The sequence below is a fragment of the Musca autumnalis genome, unplaced genomic scaffold, assembly GCF_047663935.1.
Source record: "Musca autumnalis isolate F117 unplaced genomic scaffold, ASM4766393v1 scaffold_4, whole genome shotgun sequence".
NCBI classification, from domain to species: domain Eukaryota; kingdom Metazoa; phylum Arthropoda; class Insecta; order Diptera; family Muscidae; genus Musca; species Musca autumnalis.
The window spans coordinates 218,243,869-218,257,785 of NW_027411977.1; the positions used below are offsets into that span (position 1 = coordinate 218,243,869).

Genomic DNA, 13,917 nt, shown 5'->3' on the forward strand with positions numbered 1-13,917 from the left:
TTCAATAGGAGCACCCTTTCTTTCAGAAAGGGTCAATAGGAGCACCCTTTCACTCCGAGAGGGTCAAAAGGAGCACCCTTTCTTTCAAACAGGGTCAATAGGAGCACCCTTTTTTCAAAAAGGGTCAATAGGAGCACCCTTTTTTCAAAAAGGATCAATAGGAGCACCCTTTTTTCAAAAAGGATCAATAGGAGCACCCTTTTTTCCAAAAGGGTCAATAGGAGCACCCTTTCTTTCAAAAAGGGTCAATAGAAGCACCCTTTCAGAAAGGGTCAATAGTAGCACCCTTTCAGAAAGGGTCAATAGTAGCACCCTTTCAGAAAGGGTCAATAGTAGCACCCTTTCAGAAAGGGTCAATAGGAGCACCCTTTCAGAAAGGGTCAGTAGGAGCACCCTTTCAGAAAGGGTCAATAGGAGCACCCTTTCAGAAAGGGTCAATAGGAGCACCCTTTCAGAAAGGGTCAATAGGAGCACCTTTCAGAAAGGGTCAATAGTAGCACCCATTAGTTCAGAAACGGTAAATAGGAGCACCCTTTATTTCAGAAACGGTAAATAGGAGCACCCTTTATTTCAGAAACGGTAAATAGGAGCACCCTTTATTTCAGAAACGGTAAATAGGAGCACCCTTTATTTCAGAAACGGTAAATAGGAGCACCCTTTATTTCAGAAACGGTAAATAGGAGCACCCTTTATTTCAGAAACGGTAATTAGGAGCACCCTTTATTTCAGAAACGGTATATAGGAGCACCCTTTATTTCAGAAACGGTAAATAGGAGCACCCTTTATTTCAGAAAGGGTAAATAGGAGCACCCTTTATTTCAGAAAGGGTAAATAGGAGCACCCTTTATTTCAGAAAGGGTAAATAGGAGCACCCTTTATTTCAGAAAGGGTAAATAGGAGCACCCTTTATTTCAGAAAGGGTAAATAGGAGCACCCTTTATTTCAGAAAGGGTAAATAGGAGCACCCTTTATTTCAGAAAGGGTAAATAGGAGCACCCTTTATTTCAGAAAGGGTAAATAGGAGCACCCTTTATTTCAGAAAGGGTAAATAGGAGCACCCATTATTTCAGAAAGGGTAAATAGGAGCACCCTTTATTTCAGAAAGGGTAAATAGGAGCACCCTTTATTTCAGAAAGGGTAAATAGGAGCACCCTTTATTTCAGAAAGGGTAAATAGGAGCACCCTTTATTTCAGAAAGGGTAAATAGGAGCACCCTTTATTTCAGAAAGGGTAAATAGGAGCACCCTTTATTTCAGAAAGGGTAAATAGGAGCACCCTTTATTTCAGAAAGGGTAAATAGGAGCACCCTTTATTTCAGAAAGGGTAAATAGGAGCACCCTTTATTTCAGAAAGGGTAAATAGGAGCACCCTTTATTTCAGAAAGGGTAAATAGGAGCACCCTTTATTTCAGAAAGGGTAAATAGGAGCACCCTTTATTTCAGAAAGGGTAAATAGGAGCACCCTTTATTTCAGAAAGGGTAAATAGGAACACCCTTTATTTCAGAAAGGGTAAATAGGAGCACCCTTTATTTCAGAAAGGGTAAATAGGAGCACCCTTTATTTCAGAAAGGGTAAATAGGAGCACCCTTTATTTCTGAAAGGGTAAATAGGGGCACCCTTTCCTTCAGAAAGAGTGTTTTATAAGACTATTTTAGGGTCAATAAGAGCACCCATTTTTCAAAGAGGGGTCAATAGGAGCACCCTTCCTTTCAGAAAGGGTCTATTGAAGCACTTTTCCTTAATAAAGGGTCAATAGGAGCACCTCTTATGTCAAAAAGGGTGAATAGGAGCACCCTTTATGTCAGAAAGGGTAAATAGGAGCACCCTTGATTTGAGAAAGGGCCTATCGAAGCTCCCTTTCATTGAGAAAGGTTCTATCGAAGCACCCTTTTTTGAGAAGGGGTCTATCGAACCACCCTTTCATTATGAGAGGGTTTAAAGAAGGAACTATAGTAGCACCCTTTCTTTTTATAAAGACGACCTTCAATTTGTCTATAAAAACAACCTCAGCTCGTCACCTATAAAGACAACCTTTAGCTCAGTTATGGATATTTTTTGAATAGCTGTATTTAGAACACCCGAAAAAGTGTTTTTTAAGAAAGGCACCTGTCGCATTGTTTTAAAAATTGACATAAATTCAGGTAATAAAACACACCCATTTTATTGGTTTTCATTGTTGTTGTTTTTAGAACAACTCACACAACAGAATACACTGTCTTTTTTCGGTGACCCTTCAAAAAATCCTGATTTGTTTATAACTTAAAAGCAAAAATTTCCTATACACTTAAGAACGAACTCCTACTTCTTCATCATTAATACTTCTTCTTTGCCCTCTGTATGATTCATTACCTGCCTTTGTTTTGGTCATTAAAAATTACTTATATTGTGGTTTTTACTTTCATTTTCTTTTAATTGAAGTTTTACCCACAAAACAAATACGTCACTGATGATCATCAGAGTCATTAACAACTGACAGAAAAGAAGGAAGAATTGTTGACATCGCGAACCGGTTATAGAATAATTTTGCGGCTTCTTCACTGTTATTGAGATAGGAAAAACCCCCAACCGTTATTGAACTTGAAACTAGTTCAAGCTGCTGGTGCGTGCAGGCGTGTGCTTCTGCGACTTGCCGGCCTAGAATATGAATCACCACCACTACAAATACAGTTACACAAGTTGGAGAGGCCGGCATTTGTGGTTGCTGCACTTGCTATTAGTTGTCGGCATTTCATCGCAGGTTGTCAGAGGCGTACAGGCTTTCCAACAACGTCAGCAACAAAGCCAGCGGCAAAGTGACAAGCCAAATATTGTGATTATTCTCATAGATGATATGGTAAGTAGAAGCTACCTTAACCTAATAAAGTTAAAACCTACCAGTTCTATCAGTCTTCATCATTGAATTTTAACAATGGCCTGTTTCACTAAAACGATTCGCATTCAAATTTATTCGTATTACTCCCAAACTTCTGTTATTTGAAAAATATTTGATTCGTTTATGTTGTCAAGTAAACAAAAATATTCTACAACAACAGGAGTTTGGTAGTACTTAGAACGAATTTAAATTCGAATAGTTTTAGTAAGCCTGTAGTTACTAACAGTTGTGACTATTTATTTAACAACTTATATAAGTGGTCAAAAATAACTACTTATTTCGCGCAACATTCCCTTGTTAAAATAATGGGTTAATAGGGGGGTTTGTAATGAGTATTTTTGCTGGGCTGTTGTGCCGATGCACCGGCACGATTTTTGTCTCCTGATGTAATACTGGTGGATTCGACGAGGCTATGAAAACTTATCGCATAAATACCGTCCTCGGAGTCAAATGTTTCTTTATTTACAACCAACTCAAGTGCTGTTAGCTAGGGCGTCCTACGTAGGACGCTTCGATAGAATATGAGACCTCCGTAGGAGGTTTCTATAGAATAGAAGACCTCCGTAGGAGGTTTCTATAGAATAGAAGACCTCCGTAGGAGGTTTCTATAGAATAGAAGACCTCCGTAGGAGGTTTCTATAGAATAGAAGACCTCCGTAGGAGGTTTCTATAGAATAGAAGACCTCCGTAGGAGGTTTCTATAGAATAGAAGACCTCCGTAGGAGGTTTCTATAGAATAGAAGACCTCCGTAGGAGGTTTCTATAGAATAGAAGACCTCCGTAGGAGGTTTCTATAGAATAGAAGACCTCCGTAGGAGGTTTCTATAGAATAGAAGACCTCCGTAGGAGGTTTCTATAGAATAGAAGACCTCCGTAGGAGGTTTCTATAGAATAGAAGACCTCCGTAGGATGTTTCTATAGAACAGAAGAACTCCGTAGGAGGCTTCTATAGAATAGAGGACCTCCTCTATAGAACAAAGGACTTCTATAGAAAAGGCTTCTATAAGAAAATACTTTCGTAGGAGTCTTCTATAGAATAGAAGACCTCCGTAGGAGGTTTCTATAGAATAGAAGACCTCCGTAGGAGGTTTCTATAGAATAGAAGACCTCCGTAGGAGGTTTCTATAGAATAGAAGACCTCCGTAGGATGTTTCTATAGAATAGAAGACTTCCGTAGGATGTTTCTATAGAACAGAAGAACTCCGTAGGAGGCTTCTATAGAATAGAGGACCTCCTCTATAGAACAAAAGACTTCTATAGAAAAGGCTTCTATAAAAAAATACTTTCGTAGGAGTCTTCTATAGAATAGAAGACCTCCGTAGGAGGCTCCTATAGAATAGAGGACCTCCTCTATAGAATAAAAGACTTCTATAGAATAGGCTTCTATAAAAAAATACTTTCGTAGGAGTCTTCTATAGAATAGAAGACCTCCGTAGGAGGCTTCTATAGAATAGAAGACCTCCGTAGGGGGCTCTATTGAAGAAAAGGAGGTTTCTATAGAATAGAAGACCTCCGTAGGATGTTTCTATAGAATAGAAGACCTCCGTAGGATGTTTCTATAGAACAGAAGAACTCCGTAGGAGGCTTCTATAGAAAAGAGGACCTTCGTAGGAGGCTCCTATAGAATAGAAGATCTCCGTAGGATGCTCCTATAGAATAGAAAACCTTCGTAGGAGGCTTCTATAGAATAAAAGACATCCGTAAAAGGCTTCTATAGAACAGAAGACCTCCGTAAGAGGCTTCTATAGAATAGAAGACCTCCGTAAGAGGCTTCTATAGAATAGAAGACCTCCGTAAGAGGCTTCTATAGAATAGAAGACCTCCGTATTGGGCTTCTATAGTATAAAAGACCTCCGTAGGAGGCTTCTATAGAATAGAAGACCTCCGTAGGAGGCTTATGTAGTATTGGAGACCTCCGTAAGTAGCTTCCATAGAGTAGGAGACCTCCGTAAGTGACTTCTATAGAATAGAGGACCTCCGTAGGAGGCTCCTATAGAATAGAAGATCTCCGTAAGATGCTTCTACAGAATAGAAGACCTCCTTAGGAGGCTTCTATAGAATAGAAGACCTCCGTAGGAGGCTCTATTGAAGAAAAGACCTCCTTAGGAGGCTTCTATAGAATAGAGGACCTCCGTAGGAGGCTCCTATAGAATAGAAGATCTCCGTAAGATGCTCCTATAGAAAAGAAAACATCCGTAGGAGGCTTCTATAGAATAGAAAACCTCCGTAGGAGGCTTCTATAGAATAGAAGATCTCCGTAAGATGCTCCTATAGAATAGAAAACCTCCGTAGGAGGCTTCTATAGAATAGAAGACCTCCGTAAGAGGTTTCTATAGAATAGAAGACCTCCGCAAGAGGCTTCTATAGAATAGAAGACCTCCGTATTGGGCTTCTATAGTATAAAAGACCTCCGTAGGAGGCTTCTATAGAATAGAAGTCCTCCGTAGGAGGCTTATGTAGTATTGGAGACCTCCGTAAGTAGCTTCTATAGAGTAGGAGACCTCCGTAAGTGACTTCTATAGAATAGAGGACCTCCGTAGGAGGCTCCTATAGAATAGAAGATCTCCGTAGGATGCTCCTATAGAATTGAAAACCTCCGTAGGAGGCTTCTATAGAATATAAGACCACCGTAAAAGGCTTCTATAGAATAGAACACCTCCGTAAGAGGCTTCTATAGAATAGAAGACCTCCGTAGGAGGCTCTATTGAAGAAAAGACCTCCGTAGGAGGCTCCTATAGAATGAGAACCTCCGTAGGAGGCTTCTGTAGAATAGGAGATTTCCGTAGGAAGCTTCTATAGAATATGAGACTCCGTAGGTGGATTTTATAGAAAAGAAGACCTCCGTAGGATGCTTCTATAAAATAGAAGACCTCCGTAAGAGACTTCTATAGTATATAAGACCTCCGTAGGAGGTTGCTATAGAATAGAGGACCTCCGTAGTGGGCTTCTATGGTATAGAAGACTTCCGTGGGAGGTTTATATAGAATAGAAGACCTCCGTAGGGGGCTTCTATAGAATAGAAGACCTCCGTAGGTGGCTTCTTTAGGATAGGAGATATCCGTAGGATATCTATAGAATAGGAGACCTCCGTAGGAGACTTCTATAGAATAGGAGATTTCTATAGAATAGGAGACCTGCGTAGGAGGCTTCTACAGAATGGGAGACCTACGTAGTAGGCTTCTATAGAATAGGGGACCTCCGTAGGAAGCTACTATAGAATATGAGACCTCCGTAGGTGGATTCTATAGAATAGAAGACCTCCGTGGGATGCTTCTCTAAAATGCAAGACATACGTAAGAGACTTCTATAGTATAGAAGACCTCCGTAAGAGATTTCTATAGAATAGAAATTCTATAGTATAGAAGACCTCCGTAGGAGGCTTCTATAGAATAGACGACCTCCGTATTGGGCTTCTATAGTATAGAAGACCTTCGTAGGAGGCTTATGTAGTATTGGGGACCTCCGTAAGTAGCTTCTATAGAGTAGGAGACCTCCGTAAGTGACTTCTATAGAATAGAGGACCTCCGTAGGAGGCTCCTATAGAATAGAAGATCTCCGTAGGATGCTCCTATAGAATTGAAAACCTCCGTAGGAGGCTTCTATAGAATAGAAGATCTCCGTAAGATGCTCCTATAGAATAGAAAACCTCCGTAGGAGGCTTCTATAGAATAGAAGACCTCCGTAAGAGGCTTCTATAGAATGGAAGACCTCCGTAAGAGGCTTCTATAGAATAGAAGACCTCCGTATTGGTCTTCTATAGTATAAAAGACCTCCGTAGGAGGCTTCTATAGAATAGAAGACCTCCGTAGGAGGCTTATGTAGTATTGGAGACCTCCGTAAGTAGCTTCTATAGAGTAGGAGACCTCCGTAAGTGACTTCTATAGAATAGAGGACCTCCGTAGGAGGCTCCTATAGAATAGAAGATCTCCGTAGGAGGTTTCTATAGAATAGAAGACCTCCGTAGGAGGTTTCTATAGAATAGAAGACCACCGTAAAAGGCTTCTATAGAATAGAACACATCCGTAAGAGGCTTCTATAGAATAGAAGACCTCCGTAGGAAGCTACTATAGAATATGAGACCTCCGTAGGTGGATTCTATAGAATAGAAGACCTCCGTGGGGTGCTTCTATAAAATGCAAGACCTCCGTAAGAGACTTCTATAGTATAGAAGACCTCCGTAAGAGATTTCTATAGAATAGAAGACCTCCGTAAGAGATTTCTATAGAATAGAAGACCTCCGTAGGAGATTTCTATAGAATAGAGGACCTCCGTAGGAGGCTCCTATAGAATAGAAGATCTCCGTATGATGCTCCTATAGAATAGAGGACCTCCGTAGTGGGCTTCTATGGTAAAGAAGACTTCCGTTGGAGGTTTATATAGACTTGAAAACCTCCGTAGGAGGCTTCTATATAATATAAGACCACCGTAAAAGGCTTCTACAGAATAGAACACCTCCGTAAGAGGCTTCTATAGAATAGAAGACCTCCGTAGGAGGCTCTATTGAAGAAAAGACCTCCTTAGGGGGCTTCTATAGTATGGAAGTCCTCCGTAGGAGGCTTCTATAGAATAGAAGACCTCCGTATTGGGCTTCTATAGTATAGAAGACCTCCGTAGGAGGCTTCTATAGAATAGAAGACCTCCGTAGGAGGCTTATGTAGTATTGGAGACCTATGTAAGTAGCTTCTATAGAGTAGGAAACCTCCGTAAGTGACTTCTACAGAATAGAGGACCTCCGTAGGAGGCTCCTATAGAATAGAAGATCTCCGTAGGATGCTCCTATAGAATAGAGGACCTCCGTAGTGGGCTACTATGGTATAGAAGACTTCCGTGGGAGGTTTATATAGAATAGAAGACCTCCGTAGGAGGCTCTATTGAAGAAAAGACCTCCATAGGGGGCTTCTATAGAATAGAAGACCTCCGTAGGAGGCTCCTATAGAATGAGGACCTCCGTAGGAGGCTCCTATAGAATAGAAGACCTCCGTAGGAGGCTTCTGTAGAATAGGGGACCTCCGTAGGAAGTTTCTATAGAATATGAGACTCCGTAGGTGGATTCTTTAGAAAAGAAGACCTCCGTAGGATGCTTCTATAAAATAGAAGACCTCCGCAAGAGACTTCTATAGTATATAAGACCTCCGTAGGAGGTTTCTATAGAATAGAGGACCTCCGTAGTGGGCTTCTATAGAATAGAAGACCTCCGTAGTTGGCTTCTATAGTATAGAAGACTTCCGTGGGAGGTTTATATAGAATAGAAGACCTCCGTAGGGGGCTTCTATGGTATAGAAGACTTCCGTGGGAGGTTTATATAGAATAGAAAAACTCCGTAGGAGGCTTCAATAGAATAGAAGACCTCCGTAGGAGGCTTCTATAGAATAGAAGACCTCCGTAGGAGGCTTCTGTATTATTGGAGAACTCCGTATGTAGCTTCTATAGAGTAGGAGACCTCCGTATGTGACTTCTATAGAATAGGAGACCTCCGTAGTAGGCTTCTATAAAATACAAGACCTCCGTAGGTGGATTTTATAGAATAGAATTCCTCCGTAGGATGCTTCTATAAAATACAAGACCTCCGTAAGAGACTTCTATATATAGAAGACCTCCATATGGGGCTTCTATAATATAGAAGTCCTCCGTAGGGGGCTTCTATATTATAGAAGTTCTCCGTATTGGGCTTCTATAGTATAGAAGTCCTTCGTAGGGGGCTTCTATAGTATAGAAGTCCTCCGTAGGAGGCTTCTATGGTATAGAAATCCTCCGTAGGAGGCTTCTATAGAATAGAAGACCTCCGTATTAGGCTTCTATAGTATAGAAGACCTCCGTAGGAGGCTTCTATAGAATATAAGACATCCCTAAGTAGCTTCTATAGAGTAGGAGACCTCCGTAAGTGACTTCTATAGAATAGGAGACCTTCGTAGGAGGCTTCTATAGAACAGGAGACCTCCATAGGAGGCTTATATAGATTAGATTTCTATAGAATAGAAAACCACCGTAGTAGTCCTCTATAGAATAGTAGACTTCCGTAGGAGGCTTCTTCAGAACAGAGGAAATGCCAATTAAAATAACTTGCTCACCTCTTCGGCACGGTTAGCGTAAGGTCGCCAAACGAGACTAAGGTTAGAAAGTTACTCAATCGTGGCACAATTCATGAGTTTGTTTTCCGATTTTTAGTTAGTCGGAGGTTAAAACATCTTGTCTCCGTTACCACCAATTCACTTATTTCCGATCCAACGTCCGAACTCTTCAGATGATCTTTCTAAATGGTTTGTTTAAATAAAAATGACGCTCAACGTTTTAGAGACACTTTCTGAAAAATGGTTCTTATAAAGACCATTGCTGAAAAATGGTGCGTCCAGGGACCCTCTCTGAAAGAAAGGATGTTTCTAGAGACCTTTTCAAAAAGAAATAGTGCTTATAGGGACCTTTTTCTGAAAAAAAGATTGCTGAAAGAAAGGGTGCTTCCTGAGACCCTTTCTGGTAGAAAGGGTGCTTCTTGAGACCTTTTCTGAAAGAAAAGGGTGCTTCTACACCTTTTTTAGATGTAATTCGAAACATTTTAGTTGTAATTCGTAACATTTCATTTGTAATTCGAGAATTATATTTGTAATTCGTAACATTTCATTTGTAATTCGAATTATTCCATTTGTAATTCGAATTATTTCATTTGTAATTTGAATTATTCTATTTGTAATTCGAATTATTCCATTTGTAATTCGAATTATTTCACTTGTAATTCAAATTATTCCATTTGTAATTCGAATTATTTTTTTTTAAATTACACACGAAATCATTCGAATTACAAATGGAATATTTCGAATTTCAAATGGAATAATTTGAATTACAAATGGAATAATTCAAATTACAAATGGAATAATTCGAATTACAAATGGAATAATTCAAATTTCAAATGGAATGATTCAAATTTCAATTGAAATAATTCGAATTACAAATGGAATATTTCGAATTACAAATGGAAAAATTCGAATTACAAATGGAATTCTCGAATTACAAATAAAATGTTACGAATTACAAATAGAATTCTCGAATTACATTTAAAATAATTCGAATTACATCTGAAAAAGGTGTAAAAAGAAAAGTGTGTTTCTAGATACCCTTCAATACGCCGCACAACATTGTTTGAACTTTCATAATGGGTTGTTTAATTAAAAATGGCGCCCAACGTAAAGGCTTCAATACTAATTCCTCAAAAAGGTTTGCCACAAAGTTCCAGGGTGCAAATCTGTGGAAAAAAACTTCCATTGGCTGAGTCTTGCTGTGACTTTGCAGTCAGATTACGCATCGATTGAATTGTTTGAACCCGTTACTATATCCGATTCGAAACCAGTGTAGTATTTTTGGTTTGGATTCTTTTACAGTCAATTTTATCGCGTTTATAGACAGTCAGAAGTCACTCATGAAAACACAACCATTCTACTTCCTCCATTGCGAAAATTTTAAAACGAATTTTTTTAGTCTTAATTTGTCTGAAGCGTCATCAAAAGGATATACGTTTCTTATATTTTCACAGGGTTTCAATGATGTCAGCTTTCACGGATCAAATCAATTTCTTACACCTAACATTGATGCCTTGGCCTATAATGGTATTATATTGAATAAGCATTATGTCCCGAATCTATGTACCCCGTCCAGAGCTTCGCTTTTGACGGGAAAATATCCAATACACACAGGTAAATATAACGATTCTGTATATTTTTAATCTGTAATAAATTTTCTACAGAAAATCCATGTGGTCCCCGATTCATCTGTGAAAACTTCCACTATATCCCTTTCTTTACTTTCCAGGCATGCAACACTATGTCATCATCAACAATGAACCCTGGGGTCTACCGCTCGAAGAACATTTAATGCCTGAGATATTCCGTGATGCCGGTTATTCCACAAATTTGGTGGGTAAATGGCATTTGGGATTCTATGACAAAGAAATGACTCCGAATTATCGGGGTTTTGATCATCACTATGGTTATTATTCGGGGTATATTGGTTACTATGATCATACTATGAACATGTTGGTAAGTCTAAGGCGGACTTTTTAAAATTTTTATAAAGAAATTACATGAGATCCACTACTTCTAGCAAGTCAATATAAGCGGTTTGGATTTCCGCAATGATCTCCATCCAATGCCTGAGGCTGATGGCATTTATGCTACCGATTTATTTACCCACGAAGCTGTACGCATTATCGAAGATCATGATATTGATCGTCCGTTATTTTTACTTATGAGCCACTTGGCCGTACATACCGGCAATGAAGATAATCCCATGGAGGTGATGGAAGAGGATTTGGAAAAGTACCAATATATTTCAGATCCCAAGAGGAGGGCATATGCAGGTAAGAATATTTTCCCCATGAACTAAACAAATCTACAATTTCTATTCTAATTTTTCAAAAGCTTTTTTTCTAATCTGACCAATAAAAATGGAATTTTTAGGAATAATTTCTGAAGTAAGAAATGGGTCTTTTAAAATTTTAAGATGTTTGAAATAGTCTGAATCATCCTTAAGAGGGTGTTAAGTTTCCCTATCTGGCAATGCCATCGTTCATTCGTTAAGTATTTTAAGGTTAGTGTCTTAGCTAAGTGTTGTATAAATTCAACACCGGAAATGTAAACATTCCCTACATATCACTGAAGTAGACACGACAGATCGTTGGGTCTGGGTTATTTCTATTGCAACATGAACCAAAAGTTGCCGAAAGAGGTATTTCGGTATATACTACCGCTCCCATAGTAATTTGTTTCGTGGTCACGACGACGATAATTTAATCATTTTGGCGCTCGGGGAATATATATTCGGTCCTTTCGGACCTCAAGAGGTCAACCTGAGTCAAGATGACATCAAACGGTCTTCGGTTATCTTTAGAAAGCATCACTATATCATCTATTGTCTAATAAAACACAATAGGTTTTTTTTGTCTAATGAAGACCTTACGAGGCCCTTTGCTTAGAGCTGGCAGACTATCGATAGTACGACTATCGTGTTGGTTGCTGTCATAAAACAAACGTTACGGCGGCAACTAAACCAAGTTATTTGGGTTATCAATCGCGAATTATTTAAAACGTAATTGCTTCCGAGTCCATTATAAACAATGCGTCACGACAGTGATCAAAACGATAGTCCGACTATCGATAGTTTGCCAGCTTTACCTCTGCTGTTTTAAAAACAAAAAAGTGGCCTTCTGTACTCTACAGGAGACCTCAATCGTCCTTCTAGTTCGAAAGAAGACCTCAGTATGTCTTCTATCGCCAGAGGTTCTATAAAAGCCTTCAATAGGGCTTTTGTTGTCCAACAACAACACCAAGAGGTGCTCTTTTGTCTACAGGAGTCCTCACAAAGTACCAGAGAAGACCTCAAGAGGTAGAAGGTATTACTAGGAGTCCTCAAGATGTCTTCTGTTGTCTATAGGATACCACAATAGGTCTTCTGGTGCCATAGAAAACCTCAAGATGTTTTCTCAAGACCAAGAGGTCTTCCTTTGTCTACAGGAGTCCTCACAAAGTACCAGAGAAGACCTCAAGATGTAGAAGATATTACTAGGAGTCCTCAAGATGTCTTCTGTTGTCTATAGGATACCATAATAGGTCTTCTGGTGCCATAGAAAACCTCAAGATGTTTTCTATAGAAGTCCTCAATAAGTCTTCTGGTGCCATAGGAAACCTCAAAAGGCCGTTTGGTTGTATAGTATTCAGGTTCAACAGGCGATGTCGCTTGTCTATAGGAGACTTTAGTTGGACCTCTGGTTCTACAAAATACTTCAGGACGCATATTTTGTGTAGAAAAGACTTCAAAATATCTTAACAGGTAACAGAAGACCTCAATGGAACTTCTGGCTCTATAGAAAACTTCAAGAGGTATTCCTGAAAAGACTTCAAGAGGTCCTATGCTCTCTGTCGAAGACACAAATTGGTCTTATGTTGCCTATAGAAGACCTCCCAAGGATTTCTATTGTCTAGAGAAGATCTGAAGAGGTCGGTAGTTGTCTATATGAGCGTTCAAGAGGACTTCTGTTGCCTTGGAAGACATCAAGCGATATTATGTTGTCCAGATAAGGCGCCAAGAGCCCTTTTGTTGTGTGGAAAAGACCGCAAAAGGTCTACTGGTTGTATGAGACCGCAAGAGGTCTTTTGTTCTCTATCAAAGACGTCTAAAGGTCCTCAATTGTCTAGAGAAGACCTACCGAAACGCGTCCAGAGGTCCTTAGTTGTCCAGTAAAAGACTTCAAAAGGTCTTCTATTTTTTATAGGAGACCTCGAAAGGTCATCGGGTTCCATAGAATACCTCAAGAGGCCTTAAGGCCTGTTGTCTATTGAAGACCTCAATAGATCTTCGTTATTCAAGGAAGACCTCATGAGGTCTTCTGTTTGTCCAGAGGAGGTCTTTTATTGATTAGAAAAGACCTCACAAGTCCTTCTGTTATTAGAGAAAATCTGAAGTGACCTTCGATTGTCCAGAGAAAACCTCAAGAGAGGTTTTTGTTGTTTATAGAAGAACTTAGGAGGTCTTCTGTTGCCTACAGAAGATCTCAGAAGGTCTTCTGTTGTTCTCAAGGGGTCTTCTGTTGTGCAGAGAAGACGTCAAAAGTATTATGTTGTCCAGTGAAGACCTCTTTAGAAGACCTCAGGAGGACTTCTGTTGCATTTAAAGAACTCAGGAGGTCTTCTGTTGCTTTTAGAACACCTCAGGAGGTCTTCCGTTACCTTAAGAAGACTTCAAGATCCTTCTAATATCCATTAAATACCTCAAAAGTTACTCTGTTATTCTTAGAAAACCTCAGGAGGTCATTTATTGCCTTTAGAAGAACTCAGGAGGTCTTCTGTTGCCTTTAAAATAACTCAAGAGGTCTTTTGTTGCCGTTGGAAGACCTCATTAGGTCTTCTGTTGTCCATGGGAGACCTCAGGAGGTCTTCTGTTGCCTTTAGAAGACCTCAGGAGGTCTTCTGTTACTTTAAGAAGACTTCAAGAGCGTTCTAATGCCCATAAAATATCTCAAAAGTTCTTCTGTTATCCAGAAAAAACCTCAAAATTACTTCTGT

At 39.6% G+C, this 13,917-nt stretch overlaps 1 protein-coding gene across 1 annotated transcript in view; it reads left to right on the forward strand.

The window, feature by feature from the left end:
* LOC141403980 (arylsulfatase B-like) overlaps positions 1-13,917 on the forward strand; it is a 42,765-nt gene that overhangs the window by 23,393 nt on the left and 5,455 nt on the right. The window contains exons 2-5 of the mRNA XM_073987123.1: positions 2,419-2,833; positions 10,395-10,554; positions 10,670-10,896; positions 10,961-11,216. Of these exons, the coding sequence (XP_073843224.1) occupies positions 2,642-2,833; positions 10,395-10,554; positions 10,670-10,896; positions 10,961-11,216 (835 nt within the window). The 5' untranslated portion in view covers positions 2,419-2,641. The remainder of the gene's footprint in view (positions 1-2,418; positions 2,834-10,394; positions 10,555-10,669; positions 10,897-10,960; positions 11,217-13,917) is intronic.